General features: G+C 46.7%; 1 protein-coding gene across 1 annotated transcript in view; it reads right to left on the bottom strand.

Annotated features, from left to right (window-relative positions):
• Positions 1–17,284, bottom strand: part of ME3 (malic enzyme 3) — a 94,858-nt gene that overhangs the window by 12,603 nt on the left and 64,971 nt on the right. The window contains exons 6-8 of the mRNA XM_081197380.1: positions 16,188–16,349; positions 11,512–11,615; positions 1,664–1,773 (exon numbers count right to left, since the gene is read on the bottom strand). Of these exons, the coding sequence (XP_081053506.1) occupies positions 1,664–1,773; positions 11,512–11,615; positions 16,188–16,349 (376 nt within the window). The remainder of the gene's footprint in view (positions 1–1,663; positions 1,774–11,511; positions 11,616–16,187; positions 16,350–17,284) is intronic.

The following is a 17,284-nucleotide window of genomic DNA, read 5'->3' as shown; positions in this document are numbered from 1 at the left end:
GGTTAGACAGTGTTCTCGAAGCTACCAGCATGAGTTTGACCAAACTGCGGGAGGCAGTGGAAGACAGGAGTGTCTGGTGTGCTCTAGTCCATGGGGTCACGAAGAGTCGGATATGACTAAATGACTAAACAACAACAACAACATGAACATGCTGATTTTCCATTCCTTCAGAATGGATAGGTTTGATCTTCTTGCAATCCATGGGACTCTCAAGAGTCTCCTCCAGCACCATAATTCAAAAGCATAAATTCTTTGGCGATCAGCCTTCTTTATGGTCCAGCTCTCACTTCCATACATCACTACTGGGAAAACCATAGCTTTGCAGCATGCCCACCCCCAAAACCTTTGAGGGTGCAGTGTTGAAAGCGGAATTGCATGTGACTACCTTGATACTATCTCATTTTTTTGCCATCTCATTTTTGAGATGGCAAGAATAAATATCAAATATCAAAAATGAGATGGCAAGAATAAATATTGACATCCTGGGCATCAGTGAACTAAAATGGACGGGAATGGGCGAATTCAGTTCAGATGACAACAAAATATCTACTACTGTGGGCAAGAATCCCGTAAAAGAAATGGAGTGACCCTCATAGTCAACAAAAGAGTGGCGAAAGCTGTACTGGGATGCAATCTCAAAAATGATAGAATGATCTCGATACGAATCCAAGGCAGACCTTTTAACATCACAGTAATCCAAATTCCCTGAAAAAGACCCTGATGTTGGGAAAGATGGAGGGCACAAGGAGAAGGGAACGACAGAGGACGAGATGGTTGGACAGTGTTCTCGAAGCTACCAGCATGAGTTTGACCAAACTGCGGGAGGCAGTGGAAGACAGGAGTGCCTGGCGTGCTCTGGTCCATGGGGTCACGAAGAGGCGGACACGACTAAATGACTAAACAACAACAACAACAACAACTTGATACCAGAATGAACACAAATAATTGTGGATGCAAAATGAGAAGGACACCTGTAGGGGCCCTTTATCCTACCAGTGGGGTCTACTGATGCAAGAAACTAACGGTATTTTCCAATTATCTTTCCAGTTTCACAGGGGAGCAAAGGGTGGGGTTTGTGGAAGAAAAGTGCATCAGTGAAAGGAATAAGATGTGTGTGTGTATGTGTGTGTGTAAGTGTAATCCAGAATCCAACTGACCCTAAAAGGCTGCAATGTGACCGTGAATTTGCATTCCTCAGTAGCCTAATACAAGCATATTTAAAGCCCCCAGCCCCCAACAGCAGGAAAGAGGCTCAAAAACACTTATCTGTTCAGTACTTAAAAAGGAAAAGATCAACGAGGCGTTGCAAAAAGCTGAACAAGCCCCAGAGAAACCCAGTTGATGGTAGTTCCATGTCGCCCAGAACCTTACCATCTGTTACTGACATCACAGTAGCAGCCAAGAAGAAATGAGTCTTCTTACTGCCAGATAGTTGTACTAATGGGTGTCTTCTGCTGCCAGCAACACTTCTGAATGCCCCTGCGGTCTTTTTCCTCAAGTCTGGGATGAGCTAGTTCAGCACATCCACGTCTAAGATGCCACGCAGCTTCTGTGCTCATCCTTTGACCAATTTCCTCAACAGCGGAGAGCAGCTGCATGCGAAACCCCACGCAGCGTGGTACCAAGTCCCATGTCTCATCAGCGAACGCTCTGCATCTCTTACCTTGAATGTCATCATTGAACGTGCAATATCTGTCGCGGTATTTGTTGAGCAGGCGGAACGCATTGGCGTTGGCAAAGTCTTCAAACTGAATGAGGCAATTCATCCCATACCTGCAGGTTTCAAAAGAAAGACCAAGATTAACTGAGCTGGAGTCTGGTGTCAGCGCAAATCTTTCCAGGAAGAAATGGAAGATCCATCTTCGTGCAGTGTTATAGAATATTCTAATTTTGCACATGGCTGGTCGACATTATTTAAAAAACCATTAAAAGATGCTGGCAATAGGTTGCATTCAGTGAAGTCCTACTCAGAGTAGAACCACTGAAATAAACCTACGTGAGTCATGGCCTTTAACTTCAACAGGTCTACTCTGAGTAGGGCTAGTGTTGAATGTCGAACAGGTGCTCAGTTTAAGATGGTCCAACTCAAGGCAGTCTCCGTTGGCTTGGAACCATCAAATTCGGTGTAAAAAACCCCATTCAAAACCAATTCCTTTGCCATCTATATTTTGGAAGCACAAAACAGATGACTCAAGAGGCAAATTTCTGATTTTGGCATTTGTGTGCTTGTGGGCTACAAGGAGGGCAGGAATCAATAATGTCTTCTCAAATGTAAATGAATAAACAAGAGATAGACATATGGCCAGCAGGTCATTAGTATGTTCAATGACTACATGCTCCTCTAAATGACATATTTATTGAGCATTCATGATGAATTTTCTTGCACAAAGCTTACATGGAACTTAGGAATGTGCCTGGTCTTTATTAAGCATTAGTTGTGATTGATTTGCACTGGGGTTATAGGACCTCAATGCAAATAAATCACAATTAATGCTTAATGCTTGCTTGCGGGGTGCTTATATGTCATCCTGTTAGTGATTTGTTCATTTTACACTTTCCAAAGCACTTCCCTGTCAGTTTCCAAACTCTAGAAAGCCAAGTTTCTCCTTTAAAGTGGTTTTGTGCTTTGCACTGGTGTTATCAGGGCCTTTTGAGGGACGTGGGTGGCGCTGTGGGTTAAACCACAGAGCCTAGGGCTTGCCGATCAGAAGGTCGGTGGTTTGAATCCCTGAGATGGGGTGAGCTCCCGTTGCGCGGTCCCTGCTCCTGCCAACCTAGCAGTTCGAAAGTACGTCAAAGTGCAAGTAGATAAATAGGTACCACTCCAGCGGGAAGGTAAACAGCGTTTCCATGCACTGCTCTGGTTCGCCAGAAGCGGCTTAGTCATGCTGGCCACATGACCTGGAAGCTGTACGCCGGCTCCCTCGGCCAATAAAGCGAGATGAGCGCCGGAACCCCAGAGTCGGTCACGACTGGACCTAATGGTCAGGGGTCCCTTTACTTTACTATCAGGGCCCTTTAACCTGCTTTAACTGTGCAAACCTACACTTTTGGTGTGCGCTTGAATCCCTCGCGAAGAACGGTGACAGTCGGGAGGCAGCCCAAGTGACAAAAAAGAAAAGAGAGAGAACTAAACCCTGCAGCGTATGAATAATCATAATCACAATACTGCTGCCTTTGGGACCTCAAGCATTGCAGGGAAACGTTGGCACAGCTCTCCCTGAGAAATCCGGCGTGAACAAGTGGGACACACCGAGGGCTTGAAATCAGAAACTGAAACCAGACAAATCATGTTTCGCTTCTAGCCAGGCCACTGAGAGCCCCATTCATTGCAGCTTTTAAAAAGACTCCAGCCTTTGTCAGCCTCTCTCAGACGAGGCCTTTTTTTGTCCTCGATATTTGTGGACAATTTCCCCTGCTACGGTGCTAAAAAGTGCCTGTCAGCAGGAAGGTCCAATGATGGCCTCTCTTTATTGATCCAGACAAGTAACCCACTCCTTTGAAGGGGGGGGGAAGCACTCAATTCTTACAAAGGCCCCTCATCCTATTCATTCTACCGGCAGGTACCCGTTTTTCAGGGGCCACTTGTAAAGCACGCCATAAAAGCTCCTTTCATTCTTTTTTTTAAAAAAATAGAAACGTATCTCCACTTAGATGCTACTATCTCATACAGCCCCCCAACATTTTGAGAGGAAAATCTGGGGCACCCCCCATCCCATCGCTCGCCCCCTCCTTGCCACCAAACTCTTTCTTGCCCTCCCGCTCACTGCCGCAACTCATTCCTTGGCCCCCCCTTCCCCTCTCCTATTTCTCTTTTCTGTCTTCCACCTCCTGCTCCGCAGCCTCAGGAGAGGCTACGTGGAATGGAGTGCCCTGGGGAAGGTTGCCCCAGCCTGCACAACATTGGGAGACACTGGCTGTCCAGAGTGGCCCAGGAAAGGTTGCCCCGACCTCTGCAGCATCGCGACCAGTTTCCTCCTCCTCGAAACAATGCAGACGTACTTCCGGAAGTTCCGTGGCTCAAGGCGGAAGAGGAGAGTGGTGACGTACGGGGTCAAGGTAAGTTTTCCTTCTGTTTTTTTGGTGCCGTGCTCTGGAGTCAGCCTATGATGTAAGTCATGGGCCCCGCCTGCCAGCCTGCTCCCTAAAATATCACTGGTTTGCTCATTTCTATTCCTGCCCACCTAGCAGTTCGAAAGCACATCAAAGTGCAAGTAGATAAATAGGTACCGCTCTGGCGGGAAGGTAAACGGCGTTTCCGTGCACTCGCCAGAAGCGGCTTGGTCATGCTGGCCACGTGACCTGGAAGCTGTACGCCGGCTCCCTCGGCCAATAAAGCGAGATGAGCACCGCAACCCCAGAGTTGTCCACGACTGGACCTAACGGTCAGGGGTCCCTTTACCTTTATATATAGGGTGCCTACATTCTGCATAGACTGGTTGCAAATGGCTTTAAATACCTATTAGGTCCATAAATTACCATGTAGCATATGTTGTTGTTGTTTAGTCATTTAGTCGTGTCCGACTCTTCGTGACCCCCTGGACCAGAGCACGCCAGGCACTCCTGTCTATATATATGTAGCATATATTCAACACAAAAAACAGCAACAATTTGCGGTTGACAAAGGACAGCTGGATATATAAATGGCCCCATTACCTTCAGTAGCTTAGGGCCTCATCAAACCTAAATCCGGCCCTGATAGGGGGGTATGCGATTTGTGATCCAGTGTCCCACAGAACCTTGCTGAAATGATTGGTTCTCAGCTGGAAGCATGTGACCTGCAAGAGGCCGTATCCTTATCCCAAAGTGGACTGCAAAAAGGGCTCCAGTGTCTTGTTTTCTTTTTAAGGAAGAGGTGGAGAGGAGGAGGAGAGCCACAGGAATGCAGAAGAGCTCTTCCGGATCGGCTCAAAGGTCCATCTAATGCAACACAGAAGCCAATGTGTTGCACTGAGAGCCAGTGTGGTGTAGTGGTTAAGAGCGGTAGTCTCGTAATCTGGGGAACCGGGTTTGATTCCCTGCTCCTCCACATGCAGCTGCTGGGTGACCTTGGGCCAGTCACACTTCTCTGAAGTCTCTCAGCCCCACTCACCTCACAGAGTGTTTATTGTGGGGGAGAAAGGGAAAGGAGAATGTTAGCCGCTTTGAGACTCCTTAAAGGGAGTGAAAGGTGGGATATCAAATCCAAACTCTTCTTCTTCTTCTTCTTCTTCAATAAAGATGCCAAAGGAAAACCCACAAGTAGGACCTGAGGAGACCCACCCCATACCCACTTCAAAAGACCCAGGGCACCCGTGAACAGTGCCCTGGCCTGAGTCCTGTGGGTCAAACTCTGAAACTGCTGGCTCATCCGGAAGAAAACAACATTGTGCTTCCAGTGCAGAATCGAAACCATGAACGCATAAAAAAAAAAATATTGGCCTTCTGGCAGCTTCTTGCAAGTTTCACACGGATGACCCACTTACAGGCTCTGCCCTCGCAAACTCTTCACAACGCGGACCCTGACGTTTACGAGAGAGAGTGTTCAGTGTCAAAATTCCTGCCGAAATACTCACTTGGAGAAAGGGAAAGAAGCTTCCCCCAAGTTTAGGCTCTCTTCCCTTGAGCTAGTAAAAGAAGATGGCCAGCCCAGGGTTTGCCCTGATGGGTTTAGCAGAGAGAATGAGTAACACGGCAAGCATGGAGTGCTTGCAGTGGGGAAATAGTATGCATTCCTGGTTAGCGGATGATGCAAAAATCAGAAAAGGCGAAAACTGCATGATTAGGAAAACGAAAGGTCACCTCAGACTCATCGGGCTGAAGAAATCGGTCTATGAAAACGTGCGCTAACATCACATGAAGTCCAGTTACTGCTGGACTGCAAACTGCAAGGGAAAGTTCACATGACTCAATGTTTTCTCACAGCTGGGAAAGGGTGGCATGGATGGAGGCATAAGCGCAGAAGCAGAGTCTTGGAATAATTGGTCCCAATTACCTCTTGGAACCCTCACGGGTTGCAGAGGAAGGCAGGATTAAGGGGCTGAATTTTGGTTAGAGAGCAGACGTCTCCCTGGAGATGTTTGCACTGGGAGATGTTTGGAGGTAAGAAAAACAACGAAGTAGCTTATTGCAGGAAATAGGTATGTGGATAGAAAATATTATAACCTCTATGCAAGCCTTGCAACATGCAAATCAAGATGAATACTCAGTAAACAGGTCGACTAGAGAGTCCCCACTTAAAGTGGTTGGATCTGACAGTGGGCACCCAAGACTGAAAAAGTGTAACAATTTTCGGTATTTCTTAAAACCCGTTTTCATATCCCTTCTTTCTATTCCAGGTCACTCAAGGCTACTCATATGAGAGGTAGCGCAACTGGCAGAATAAACAGGTATAAGAAAATCAATGCAACATAAAAATATTAAGAAATCTCTTGTGTGTGTGTGGGGGGGGGGATTTGGAGGTTGCATAAGATTTATTAGATTCAAACCCTGAAATTTGGAATCCCCTCCAAACTGATAGTAAATCCTAGTTTGATGTAAATTGCTCATTTTGGGGTGGGGGAACTGAACACAGGGCTTGTGGTACAAAATGCAAAACGAGTACAAAACTTTGGCATCAGTTTGGAGAAGGCCCCAAATTCCAGGGTTCGCGTTTAATAAAGCTGGTTGCCTTTGGCCTCACAATCCTGTTAGCAAGAACAGGTACTCTGCCCGCCCTTGAGATTTACCACGTCACCACGTATCAGGAACCGGCACTCAGCTGGAGCAAAGGGCACAGCCTCTCAGCAGGGCTCTGCAAACAAATGAATACTTGGCAGAAAATTCCCAGGCGTACTGCACCAACCCGCTTCTCGTGAGTACTTTCAGATGACCTGTGCATTCAGAATCCATTGTGATTTGCCTGCTGGCTATTTAACAAGCATCTGTCCTGATTTTTTTGTGGGGAGGTTAGACAATGTTGGGTGTCAAATACACGTTATCCCACACTTCTGGATGATGAATTTCGCCTGTCATTTTCCTGGCTGCAGAAAGGACTCGGGGAGGAAGCGGGTTTGTTGTGCAGGAGCTCAAAATCTACTTTAATTGTGCAACACGAATTTGTCAGCTAAAGGCAACTGAAGCCTCCTACTGCCATTGAGATGCTGCTGGATTCCAACTCAACGACTCAGGTCCCAAATACTTGAAAGACCACTTCTGTCTCTACAGACCCACCTAGGGTTCTACGATCAGCAAAAGGGGCCTTCTTGGTAGTTCCTTCTCACTTAGAAGCTTAGGAGTGTTGGTGGTGGACCAGAAGAGGGCGCTTTCTCTGCAGCAGCCCTTAAATTTGTGAAATTCTCTCTCCATAGAGTTGCACCTGGGGCCTTCTGGCCAATGGTGAAGATATACCTCTTTGCTCTGTCTTTTGGCACTCAAGGTGGATATTTTTCGGACCAACCTTGGTGCCTGCAAGTTGCTTTAAATGGTTTTTAATATTGCGTTATAATGCTGAAACTTGCCCTGGGGCGAAGAGCAAAAATAATAACAGCTCCCTACCAGTATGGCCAATGGTAAGAGATGATGGGGAACGCCAACAACTTCTGGGGATGGGAAACGTCATGGGTCCCCCATCCCCAGGAGCTTTGGGTCAGGGATACTGGCTGAATGAAGCATCTCTCAACAATGTTTCCTGCTGTTCTCTCCTCCTTCTCCTCCAGCAAAGTTGCGCCGGTCGTCCCAAGTGTCTGCCTTCTCGGGATTTGTGGCCTGCTGTCAAAACAGGGGAGGAGGGCTGATGAAAGGGAGTGAGCTTCTCCTTTTCGCAGTCAGCCTGGCAAAATGGGTGTGTGGCGCGAAAGGAAAAAGGAGAAGGCTGTTGACAGTTTAATGAGACTTCAGCGACAGCGCTCCTGAGAGTGTGGGAGCACATCCGAGCCGCTCGCTCAGACACCCATCATGCCAACACAAAGCAGGAGCTTTGAGGCTGGACCAGAATCCAGCATTTCCCAGATACCTGGAGACCGACGACTGACACGGCTGCGGCACAGTATTGCAGAGAGGGAAGAGGCAAAGGGGAGGAGGATATAGGAAGTTCCATCCTACACGTTCTTCACTTGGAAACAAACACCACCGAGTTCGGTGGAGTCTGCAAGTCTGCACAGGGTTTTTCAGCTTAGCCGGTGCAATCCTTTGCATGCCTACTCAGAAGTAAGTCCCATTCTGTTCAGTGGGACTTATTTCCAGGTCAGTGTGAATAGGCCTCAAATGAGGTCAAGAGAAATCAGCATGAGGTCATATTTGTTTTAAGCATTTCACCAGCGAATTTTGGTGTCAGGTTCAATTTCTCTAGAGGCACCTGGGGATTGTTGAATCTGTCAATTTCATTTCCTCTCTAGTTTCTCATTTTCCCACCCTTATGTTTACTTCTCCACATTTCTACATCGAGTTGCGATCGCCCCCTTGAACCCCCTCATGAAAACTCGTTGGCATCTTAGTGTGAATTTCTCCTGACATATTTTGTGTGCAATGTTCAGTACAGTGGTGCCTCGCAAGACGAAAAGAATCCGTTCTGTGATTCTCTTCGTCTAGCGGTTTTTTCGTCTTGCGAAGCAAGCCCATTGACGGATTAGAGGATTAGCGCTATTAGCGCTATTAGCGGCTTTTAGCGGCTTATCAGCTTATCGGATCAGCTGATAAGCGGCTTAGCGGCTTAGAAAAAGGGGGGGAAGGAAAAAAACCCCGCAGGAACTCGCAAGACATTTTTGTCTTGCGAAGCAAGCCCATAGAAGATTCGTTTTGCGAAGCACCTCCAAAACAGAAAACTCTTTCGTCTAGCGAGTTTTCTATCTTGCGAGGCATTCGTCTTGCGGGGCAGCACTGTAATATAATTCTTTGAATGCTTTTTTCATCAATATATGCTTTTTTATTCACACACACACACTCTCTCTGTGTGCGTTTTGCTACAAGTGACTTAACTCAAGAAGTGCATTGCAAAATTCAGAGAAGTGTGAATTTCGAAGGATGGCTGTTCACACACATCATTTCTGAAAGTGCAAAATTAGATAGGTTCACCTGCAAACATGAACTGAATTGGATTACTCCCCAGGACTGCCAGCTTGGCCACCCCCCCCCCCCCAATCTGCCCTGGAATTTCTGCCTTTTGCCCTTTCTGCTGGAATGGTGAGAATGACAACCTCGCAGAGATGATAAGCTAGCTGTTTAATTGGCAGGTGCATCAAACAAAACTTTAATTTCTTAATTGGAAACCAATTTAATTGCGGCGGGAGAAAAATAAAACCGGTGATGCTGTAAGATAAGGAAACACTTTTAATTTTTTTAAACACAGTTTGGATCTAGGTTAGCACTGAAGGAGAAGAAAATGTTGAAGATGTTCCTTCTTTTAAACAGAGTGGTAGTTTTTGTTTATTAAATTGAAGCATGAGATAATTTTGCAATATGCAAATGTATGTATACTTAACTAATTATTAAAAAGCAGGTGATTTAACTAAAAATCATTTTAACCCTTGCTTAATTATCTTCCCATTCTTTTCACAGGGCATTGGAACTATTTTAGCACCATCAAAAAAAGGGCTATGTCTCCTGTGCTCACAAGCTGTACTGCAGATGGTTAAGGGAACGTGGAAGAGGATCTCAATGGATGATCACAAAGGTCAGGCAGATTCATAGAATCTTAGAACTGGAAGAGACCCAAGGGTCATCTAGTCCAACCCCCTGCAATTCATTATGGAGGAAGGTAACTCTTAAGATATTTGGGTCCCAAGTCATTTACGGGAAACCGCTAGCTCATGGGCCTATTCAGGAGGGCCAAGCCTCCCAAACTGAGGATGCATTGGCCATGTGAAGCCACACCCACCTGCCTTACGATGTCAGGTGTGGGGCAGGTAAAGCCACAGCTGTCCCATAGTGGATTTGCAAGCACCACCGACCAGCTGATCTGCTTGCAGACCAACCTAACAACTCTGTTTTGCATTGCTATTCCAAAATCTATTAATTGCTCACGTTTGAAAAATAGCTACATGCCTGAGGCACCATCATCAAGTGGCTAATTACAGCCCCCTCCAGGAATCTTGGAAGATCAGAACAGCTGCTGGATGTTACTAATGAATTGCAATGTTCACATTAGAGCAGTGAATCTTCACTTAAGTTTCCTCTCCTGTGTTCCATTAAACTCCCTGTTTCTCTGAGCTGGTAGGAGAGATTCCCAATGGAAGCAGCTCCCTGGTTCTCACGGTAATCTAAATGCTTACGATTGTGCTCCACTTTAAAGACCCATGTTCAAAGGGCCTGCTAAACCACTGGTGGAACCAGTATGGAGAAAGGACAGAGAGCCTGGGAGACCCAATCACCGCCACTCTCTTTTTGATCTCTCCCACCAATGTATGCTTAGGTTTATTTATCGAATTTCTGCTGATACGTTTACAGGGAAGGGCCACAGCTCAGTGGTAGAAAACATGCTTTGTACACTAAAGATCTCAAGGGTGATTCCCCAATGGGATCTTGAACTGGAGCTGTCTGAAGTCCTGGTGAACTGCTGCCAGCCTGTATAGACAATGTTGAGTTAAGTGGACCTGTCGCCTGATGTGGTAGAAGGCAGCTTCCAATGTCCCGCTTTATCTGAATTTGCACAGCTATGCAAAGTGCAATATTCTGATCTGCTAAAATAAGCACGGGGGTTATATAATTTCCCCTACTGCTCAAGCCCCATCTGCATACTGTCCCAATTTGTTTTTCGGTCCAGCTGGCTCATGCCAGAGCGCTGGACCAAAAGATGCTCATATTTTTGGTCTCGTGCACTACCTCCCGCAATAGCTCAGGACCAAAAAACCAGCATCCCAATTTTGATCTGAGGGGTGTTGGAGGGTATGCATCGGAACTAGACATTCAAAAGTACAGTGGTATTTTGGGTTACAGACGCTTCAGGTTACAGACTCCACTAACCCAGAAATAGTACCTCGGGTTAAGAACTTTGCTTCAGGATGAGAACAGAAATTGTGTGGCGGCAGCGGGAGGCCCCATTAGCTAAAGTGGTACCTCAGGTTAAGAACAGTTTCAGGTTAAGAACAGACCTCCGGAATGAATTAAGTTCTTAACCTGAGGTACCACTGTATACCACCATTCTTTGAACCTCAAAGAATCCTGGGTTTCTTTTTTTAAATATATATATATATATATATATATATATATATATATATATATATATAGAAATAAAAAATACATTTAACCACCCTGGTGATAACCGGGCCTCTTTTAACATGTCTGTGAGTCCCATCTGTCCTTTCTTGAGGGGCCTACGATGACAGCAGGAAATTGTTCCAGATAAATGAGTCTCTCTCCCATCAGATTTCTGTGGACATAAATAACCTTGACTCGAGCACAAAGGGTCATTCTCAGACCACCCGTAGGGGCACATATTTAATGGCCCCCTTTGCCCAAGCCCTGCCTTGAAACAGACTGTTTGCGTGGCTAGTTTTAACCTCTCTTAAAGCCAAGCAGCTAATGGGAGGAAACACGCGCACTCGAAATTCCACTCACTTGTTTGCAACTGCTTGCATAAACTCATCTATCAGGCTGTCGTACTGTTTCCCACGAACTCTCTTGTGCTTCAGGCCAATGTAGAGCGGATCGTTCAGGAGGGCCTGAAACAGAGTAAGAGAGAAAAAACAACAATGTCTGTCTGCCTGCTGCTTTTTGGCCCAGCAAGGTAGAAACTCATATTCAACCCATTCAGCAGGATGCCTGATCTTACCCCCATTTCAGGCAGTTAACCCTAAATAAGACCCAGCTCTGCAGGCTGTATGGTTTCTGTGCAATTAAACCAGCCCCCCGAGGGGATAAAGCAAATGCAGATATATTTTGCAGTGTGAGGTCTTATTCTTGTCTCGGCGTTCTAGCGTAGCAATGGGATGGAGCTGTTTGGAACTTAAAACTGTCACGATCATTAATGCCGTTCTGAAGGTCGATACAGGATGACTGCTTATTTGGAGATACAATTCGATGTTTATGTTGCAAATTTATTGTAATGTATGTTGTTGGTCTTTTGCTTATTTTGTTTTGGTTCTTGTCTGTTTTTTGTAAGTTTCTGGCTGTTTTAAATTTGGAGGTTTAAGTATATATATGTTGGTAGGAAACTGTCGTGTGACAGGCCAATGGCCGTAATAAATATCAATCAATCAATCAATCAATCAATCAATCAATCAATCAATTGGAGATACAATGCACCTGTGACTCTGGACAAATTGAAACAACAGAGCGTGTGCTTCTCCAGTGCCTATACTACAGAGACATTCGTATTAGCCTCATCTCTCCACTACTCCATAAATACCCAGCGCGCACAGGACAATTTTATACCTCCCTGCTGTGGTCAGATACCGATCCTGCTCCAACACACAATGTTGCCAGATTCTGCACAGCAGGGTTCAAAATTCATCAGATGGTGACCTGTGCCACAAACTAGTTTTAATGAACACTTACATCAGAGTGCTCTCTAAACTGATAGTTGTAGTTTTTTACATACTAATCTTTTATGCTCTTCCATATCCGTTTAATGGATATCTGCTCCTTGGGAGAAAGGCAATGGCAAACCTATACGGCATCTTAAAAAGCAGAGACATCACCTTGCCAACAAAGGTCCGTATAGTTAAAGCCATGCTTTTCCCGGTAGTGATGTATGGAAGTGAGAGCTGGACCATAAAGAAGGCTAATCGCCAAATAATTGATGCTTTTGAATTATGGTGCTGGAGGAGACTCTTGAGAGTCCCATGGACTGCAAGAAGATCAAACCTCTCCATTCTTAAGTAAATTAGCCCTGAGTGCTCACTGGAAGGACAGATCCTGAAGCTGAGGCTCCAATACTTTGGCCACCTCATGAGAAGAGAAGACTCCCTGGAAAAGACCCTGATGTTGGGAAAGATTGAGGGCACAAGGAGAAGGGGATGACAGAGGACGAGATGGTTGGACAGTGTTCTCGAAGTTACAAACATGAGTCTGACCAAATTGCGGGAGGCAGTGGAAGACAGGAGGGCCTGGCGTCCTCTGGTCCATGGGGTCACGAAGAGTCGGACACGACTAAACGACTAAACAACATATCTGTTTAATGTTCCTAACCCTTCTTTTAGATTCTTATAGTCTTTTAGACATTAGAGTGCTCTGATGGTGTTTCCTGCTTGGCAGGGGGTTGGACTTGATGGCCCTTGTGGTCTCTTCCAACTCTATGATTCTATGATTCTATGATACCTTCTATTTTAATACTTTTTTAGAGTTCCAAAACGATTCTAAATTATTGTACCCCACCATACTTATGCTGGTCTATGACCGTAATAAAGATTTGATTGACTGATTGATAATGTTGTTCTCCAAAAAAATATGGTGCAGTCGCATTTAGAATACCGTGTCACTTCCCTTTGAAAGGAATATTGTATAGAGATGGAAAAGGTTCAGGAAAACTCAACCAGACTGATAAAGGGGATGGAGCAACTTCCCTTTGGAGAAAGGTTAGAGAGGAAGCTCAGAATGTTTTGTCAGTTGCTGGGAATCTCAAGCGGAAAGATTCGCACTCGGGTCCTGCTTTGGGGCTTCCCTTAGACATCTGGGCTGGATGGGCCTTTGAACTGATCCAGTGGGGTTGTTCTTGTGATCTTGTGTCTTACTTTATACGAGGTTCCCAACAGGCCAGTGGCAAGGTCAAGGCCTGCAAAGCTGAAGGACCACATTGTTGTTTTCCCAAATGATTTTCCATCCCGGCCACCATGCTTGCTCCAAACTGGAATGTCCAGCGCAGCCGATGACTCACAGGAAGGCCTGCCTCGGCTTTTAGCCTGGTGGGAAACAGGATCCTGGCTCAAAGCGAAGGAAACAGAAGCAGGTGTGATGACTAACGGGCCTCGGTGACTAAGTGGAACGGGATGCCGTTTGTACCCTGTGAAGACTTGGTAGCCGTATCAAAGGCAAGGGATGCAGCGGGCATCCCAACAACAGACCCCCATTGTCCCGTGACTTCCCCATTGCTCCACGGACGGCTGGCCTGCAGGCGCGCCCACCTCATTGTTGCCGTTGTTTTCCAAAGCTGCAGGCGCACAGCTGTGCTTTATCGCCAGGAAGCGTAAAAGGGGATTCCCTGAGTCGTGACTCAAGTTCCTCTGTGCCATAATGAACTCCGCAGAGGAAAAAGGCAACGTTTTATAGCAGTGTTTTCTGCGCAGACAAAGGGCACTAGGTTAAAGGAAGAGCCAGCTGTCTCCTGCTGCTAGAAAAATAGGGAATATATATAAATAAAAGAAAAGGTACCACTATCAAGGCATAATCCAGGTTTTTCTGGATAGAACCAGGGCCTTTTTTGCAGCCTGAGCACAGCTCTGGCACCTCTCAGGTGGCACCATTGCCACTGTAAGAGAACAAGGGAGATGTTCATGGAGACCACCCCCTTCCCAGCTGTAACTCCACCTGAAATTAGCCTTGAAAACAGTCTTCTATTGGCTATTAGCGATGGCTTCCTGCTCCCCTAATTCGGAGGGTGGGGTGAGGCCTCAGCCCCCAGCAAAGGCCACTTGTGGGCATATCCAAACCCATGGGCACCACATTATCAACCTGTGTGGTAAGCTGTCGAATGAAAAAGAGAGCGAGAGCAAGCTTTATTTTTAAAAAGAGCATTTTGTTGACTAAACTTGGACACATCAAAAAGCCGTGAGGTATTTACTGGCTAAAAGAAGAAGAGGGGGCAACCCCCAAAAAACCCCCCCTCTTTGCAGATGTCCTTTCTGGCACAAGCTAAAACTGCTGGAGTCGCAAAGCAGAAAACTGCTAACAGATGCAACCCTCTCATATTATTATCGCAAGAATTAGAGTGTGTGATCTGACAAACCGCTGAAATTAATTAGCCTCCAGCCACCCGCGGGGGGATTCTTCGTTTGCTGAAATATAATCTCTTCCAAGCAGCCGTAGGGATGTGTTGGTTTCAGGAAGAGTAAAGGCTGTATCAGGCCTGGGCAGCCAAGGATCTTTTAAACTCCCCATTATCGCGCTGAAAGATGGAGCGGACCTCTTCAACTCCTGCTGGCTGGAAAGCTGTTTTGAGTTTTCGGCCAGCTGGACGGGAAAGAATCCAGCATTTATCTTGAGCTCGCAATACCTGCTGCAATGTTTTAGACTCCAAGAGGTTCCACAAGAGCTGGAAACTGCTACAATAGTCACTTTGTGCCTGTGTGCGCATTCAGACAACCATCCAAACCCAAAGTATCTCAGGGACTGCCCTGGATTTCTGCATCCAAAATCTAATATTTCTAAAGTACTCACATGTGTCGCAATGCACGTTATTAAACCCATTTGCCAACAAAATTAGGAAGAGGTAAGATGGGTCAGACCCCTTCATGGATCACTGCCTTGCCGTGGCGAAGGGGCTTGAAGAACTCAGAGAAGCTATGAACTATGCCGAGCAGGGCACCCAAGATGAACAGATCATAGTGGAGAGTTTTGACCAAACGTGATCCACCTGGAGTAGGAACCTGCAAGCCACTCCAGTATCCCTGCCAAGAAAACTCCATGGACAAAGACAACAGGCTAAGCTACCAGCATGAGTTTGATCAAACTGCGGGAGGCAGTGGAGGACAGAAGTGCCTGGCGTGCTCTGGTCCATGGGGTCACGAAGAGTCAGACATGACTAAACGACTAAACAACAATAACAAGATGGGTCAGAAGGGATGCAGGTGGCGCTGTGGGTTAAACCACGGAGCCTAGGACTTGCCGATCAGAAGGTCGGTGGTTCGAATCCCTGTGACGGGGTGAGCTCCCGTTGCTCGGTCCCTGCTCCTGCCAACCTAGCAGCTTGGAAGCATGTCAAAGTGCAAGTAGATAAATAGGTACCGCTCTGGTGGGAAGGTAAACGGCATTTCTGTGTGCTGCTCTGGTTCGCCAGAATCTGCTTAGTCATGCTGGTCACATGACCCAGAAGCTGTACGCCGGCTCCCTCGGCCAGTAAAGCGAGATGAGCGCTGCAATTCCAGAGTTGGCCACGACTGGACCTAATGGTCAGGGGTCCTTTTACCTTTACCTTTAAGATGGGTCAGGCCAATGATATTCAGAGGTATACTGTGCAAGGCGAACTGAATTTCCTGGGGCAGTGCCCCATACGCTCTAATGGACCAGCCTCCACTGACACACGCATTACCTTGAGATTCTAGGATAGCAGCAAATGAATACGAGGAAGTCAAACTCACCTCGTTGTCTGTGCCGACATCCAAAAGGACAGGTAGGCAATGTTGGGGATGGACGCCCCCACAAGCCGTGTAGAGAGCAAGTTTCCCGACAGGGATTCCCATGCCGTAGCTTCCCAGGTCCCCCAGACCCAGAATCCTCTCTCCGTCTGTCACCACGATGGCCTGTGAGCAAAGAGAGAAGCCTGCTGTTAAAAAAAGCAGCATTTGATACGACTGTGCAAGAGATTGTATTCCACAGGGTGAATGAAGGCAGACAACACATTTGCACAGCAGTAAGGCCATTCTATCGGGACGCGTCCAGCGCTGTGGGTTAAACCACAGAGCCTAGGACGTGCCGATCAGAAGGTCGGCGGTTCAAATCCCTGTGACGGGGTGAGCTCCCGTTGCTCGGTCCCTGCTCCTGCCAACCTAGCAGTTTGAAAGCACGTCAAAGTGCAAGTAGATAAATAGGTACCGCTCCGGCGGGAAGGTAAGCGGCGTTTCTGTGTGCTGCTCTGGTTCGCCAGAAGTGGCTTAGTCATCCTGGCCACATGACCCGGAAGCTGTACGCTGGCTCCCTTGGCCAATAAAGCGAGATGAGCGCCGGAACCCCAGAGTCGGCCATGACTGGACCTAATGGTCAGGGGTCCCTTTACCTTTACCTTTAAGGCCATTCTAGAAGCGCCTTTGCCACTTTCAGAGCAATTTTATCCTCTCCGGGTCGAGCGTCGAAAGACTGACGCTGCATGTTTGTAAGGGGGGTGGGAATTGAGTATTGGTATGGCACTGATGGGCTAGTGCCTGTGACGTCACTGAGAGAACTTGCCACTGCCACCAACCCCCTTGGAGGCTTTGCAACTGCCTTAACATTTCTTTTCATTTAATAAGATGGTGAGTGAGCATATTGATGAGTAGCAGCATGTCTGGCCCTTAAAAATAATGAGTGAATCCTACCCGACTCACAAGCGAAGCAGTGAAACAAATTGTAAAGCAGGAAAATGTGCAGACAAGGTCAACCTAAATCACTAAGGGGCTTGAGCTACTCCCCCCCCCCCATGAGGAAACTTAGCACATGTGCTGAGTGGTTAGCCCAAGGCAGAGGTTTTCAACCTTTTGGT

The sequence above is a fragment of the Podarcis bocagei genome, assembly GCF_964188305.1.
Source record: "Podarcis bocagei genome assembly, chromosome: 6".
NCBI lineage: Eukaryota > Metazoa > Chordata > Lepidosauria > Squamata > Lacertidae > Podarcis > Podarcis bocagei.
Note: the sequence above shows the minus strand (reverse complement) of the source record. Positions and strands in the feature narration are given on the sequence as shown.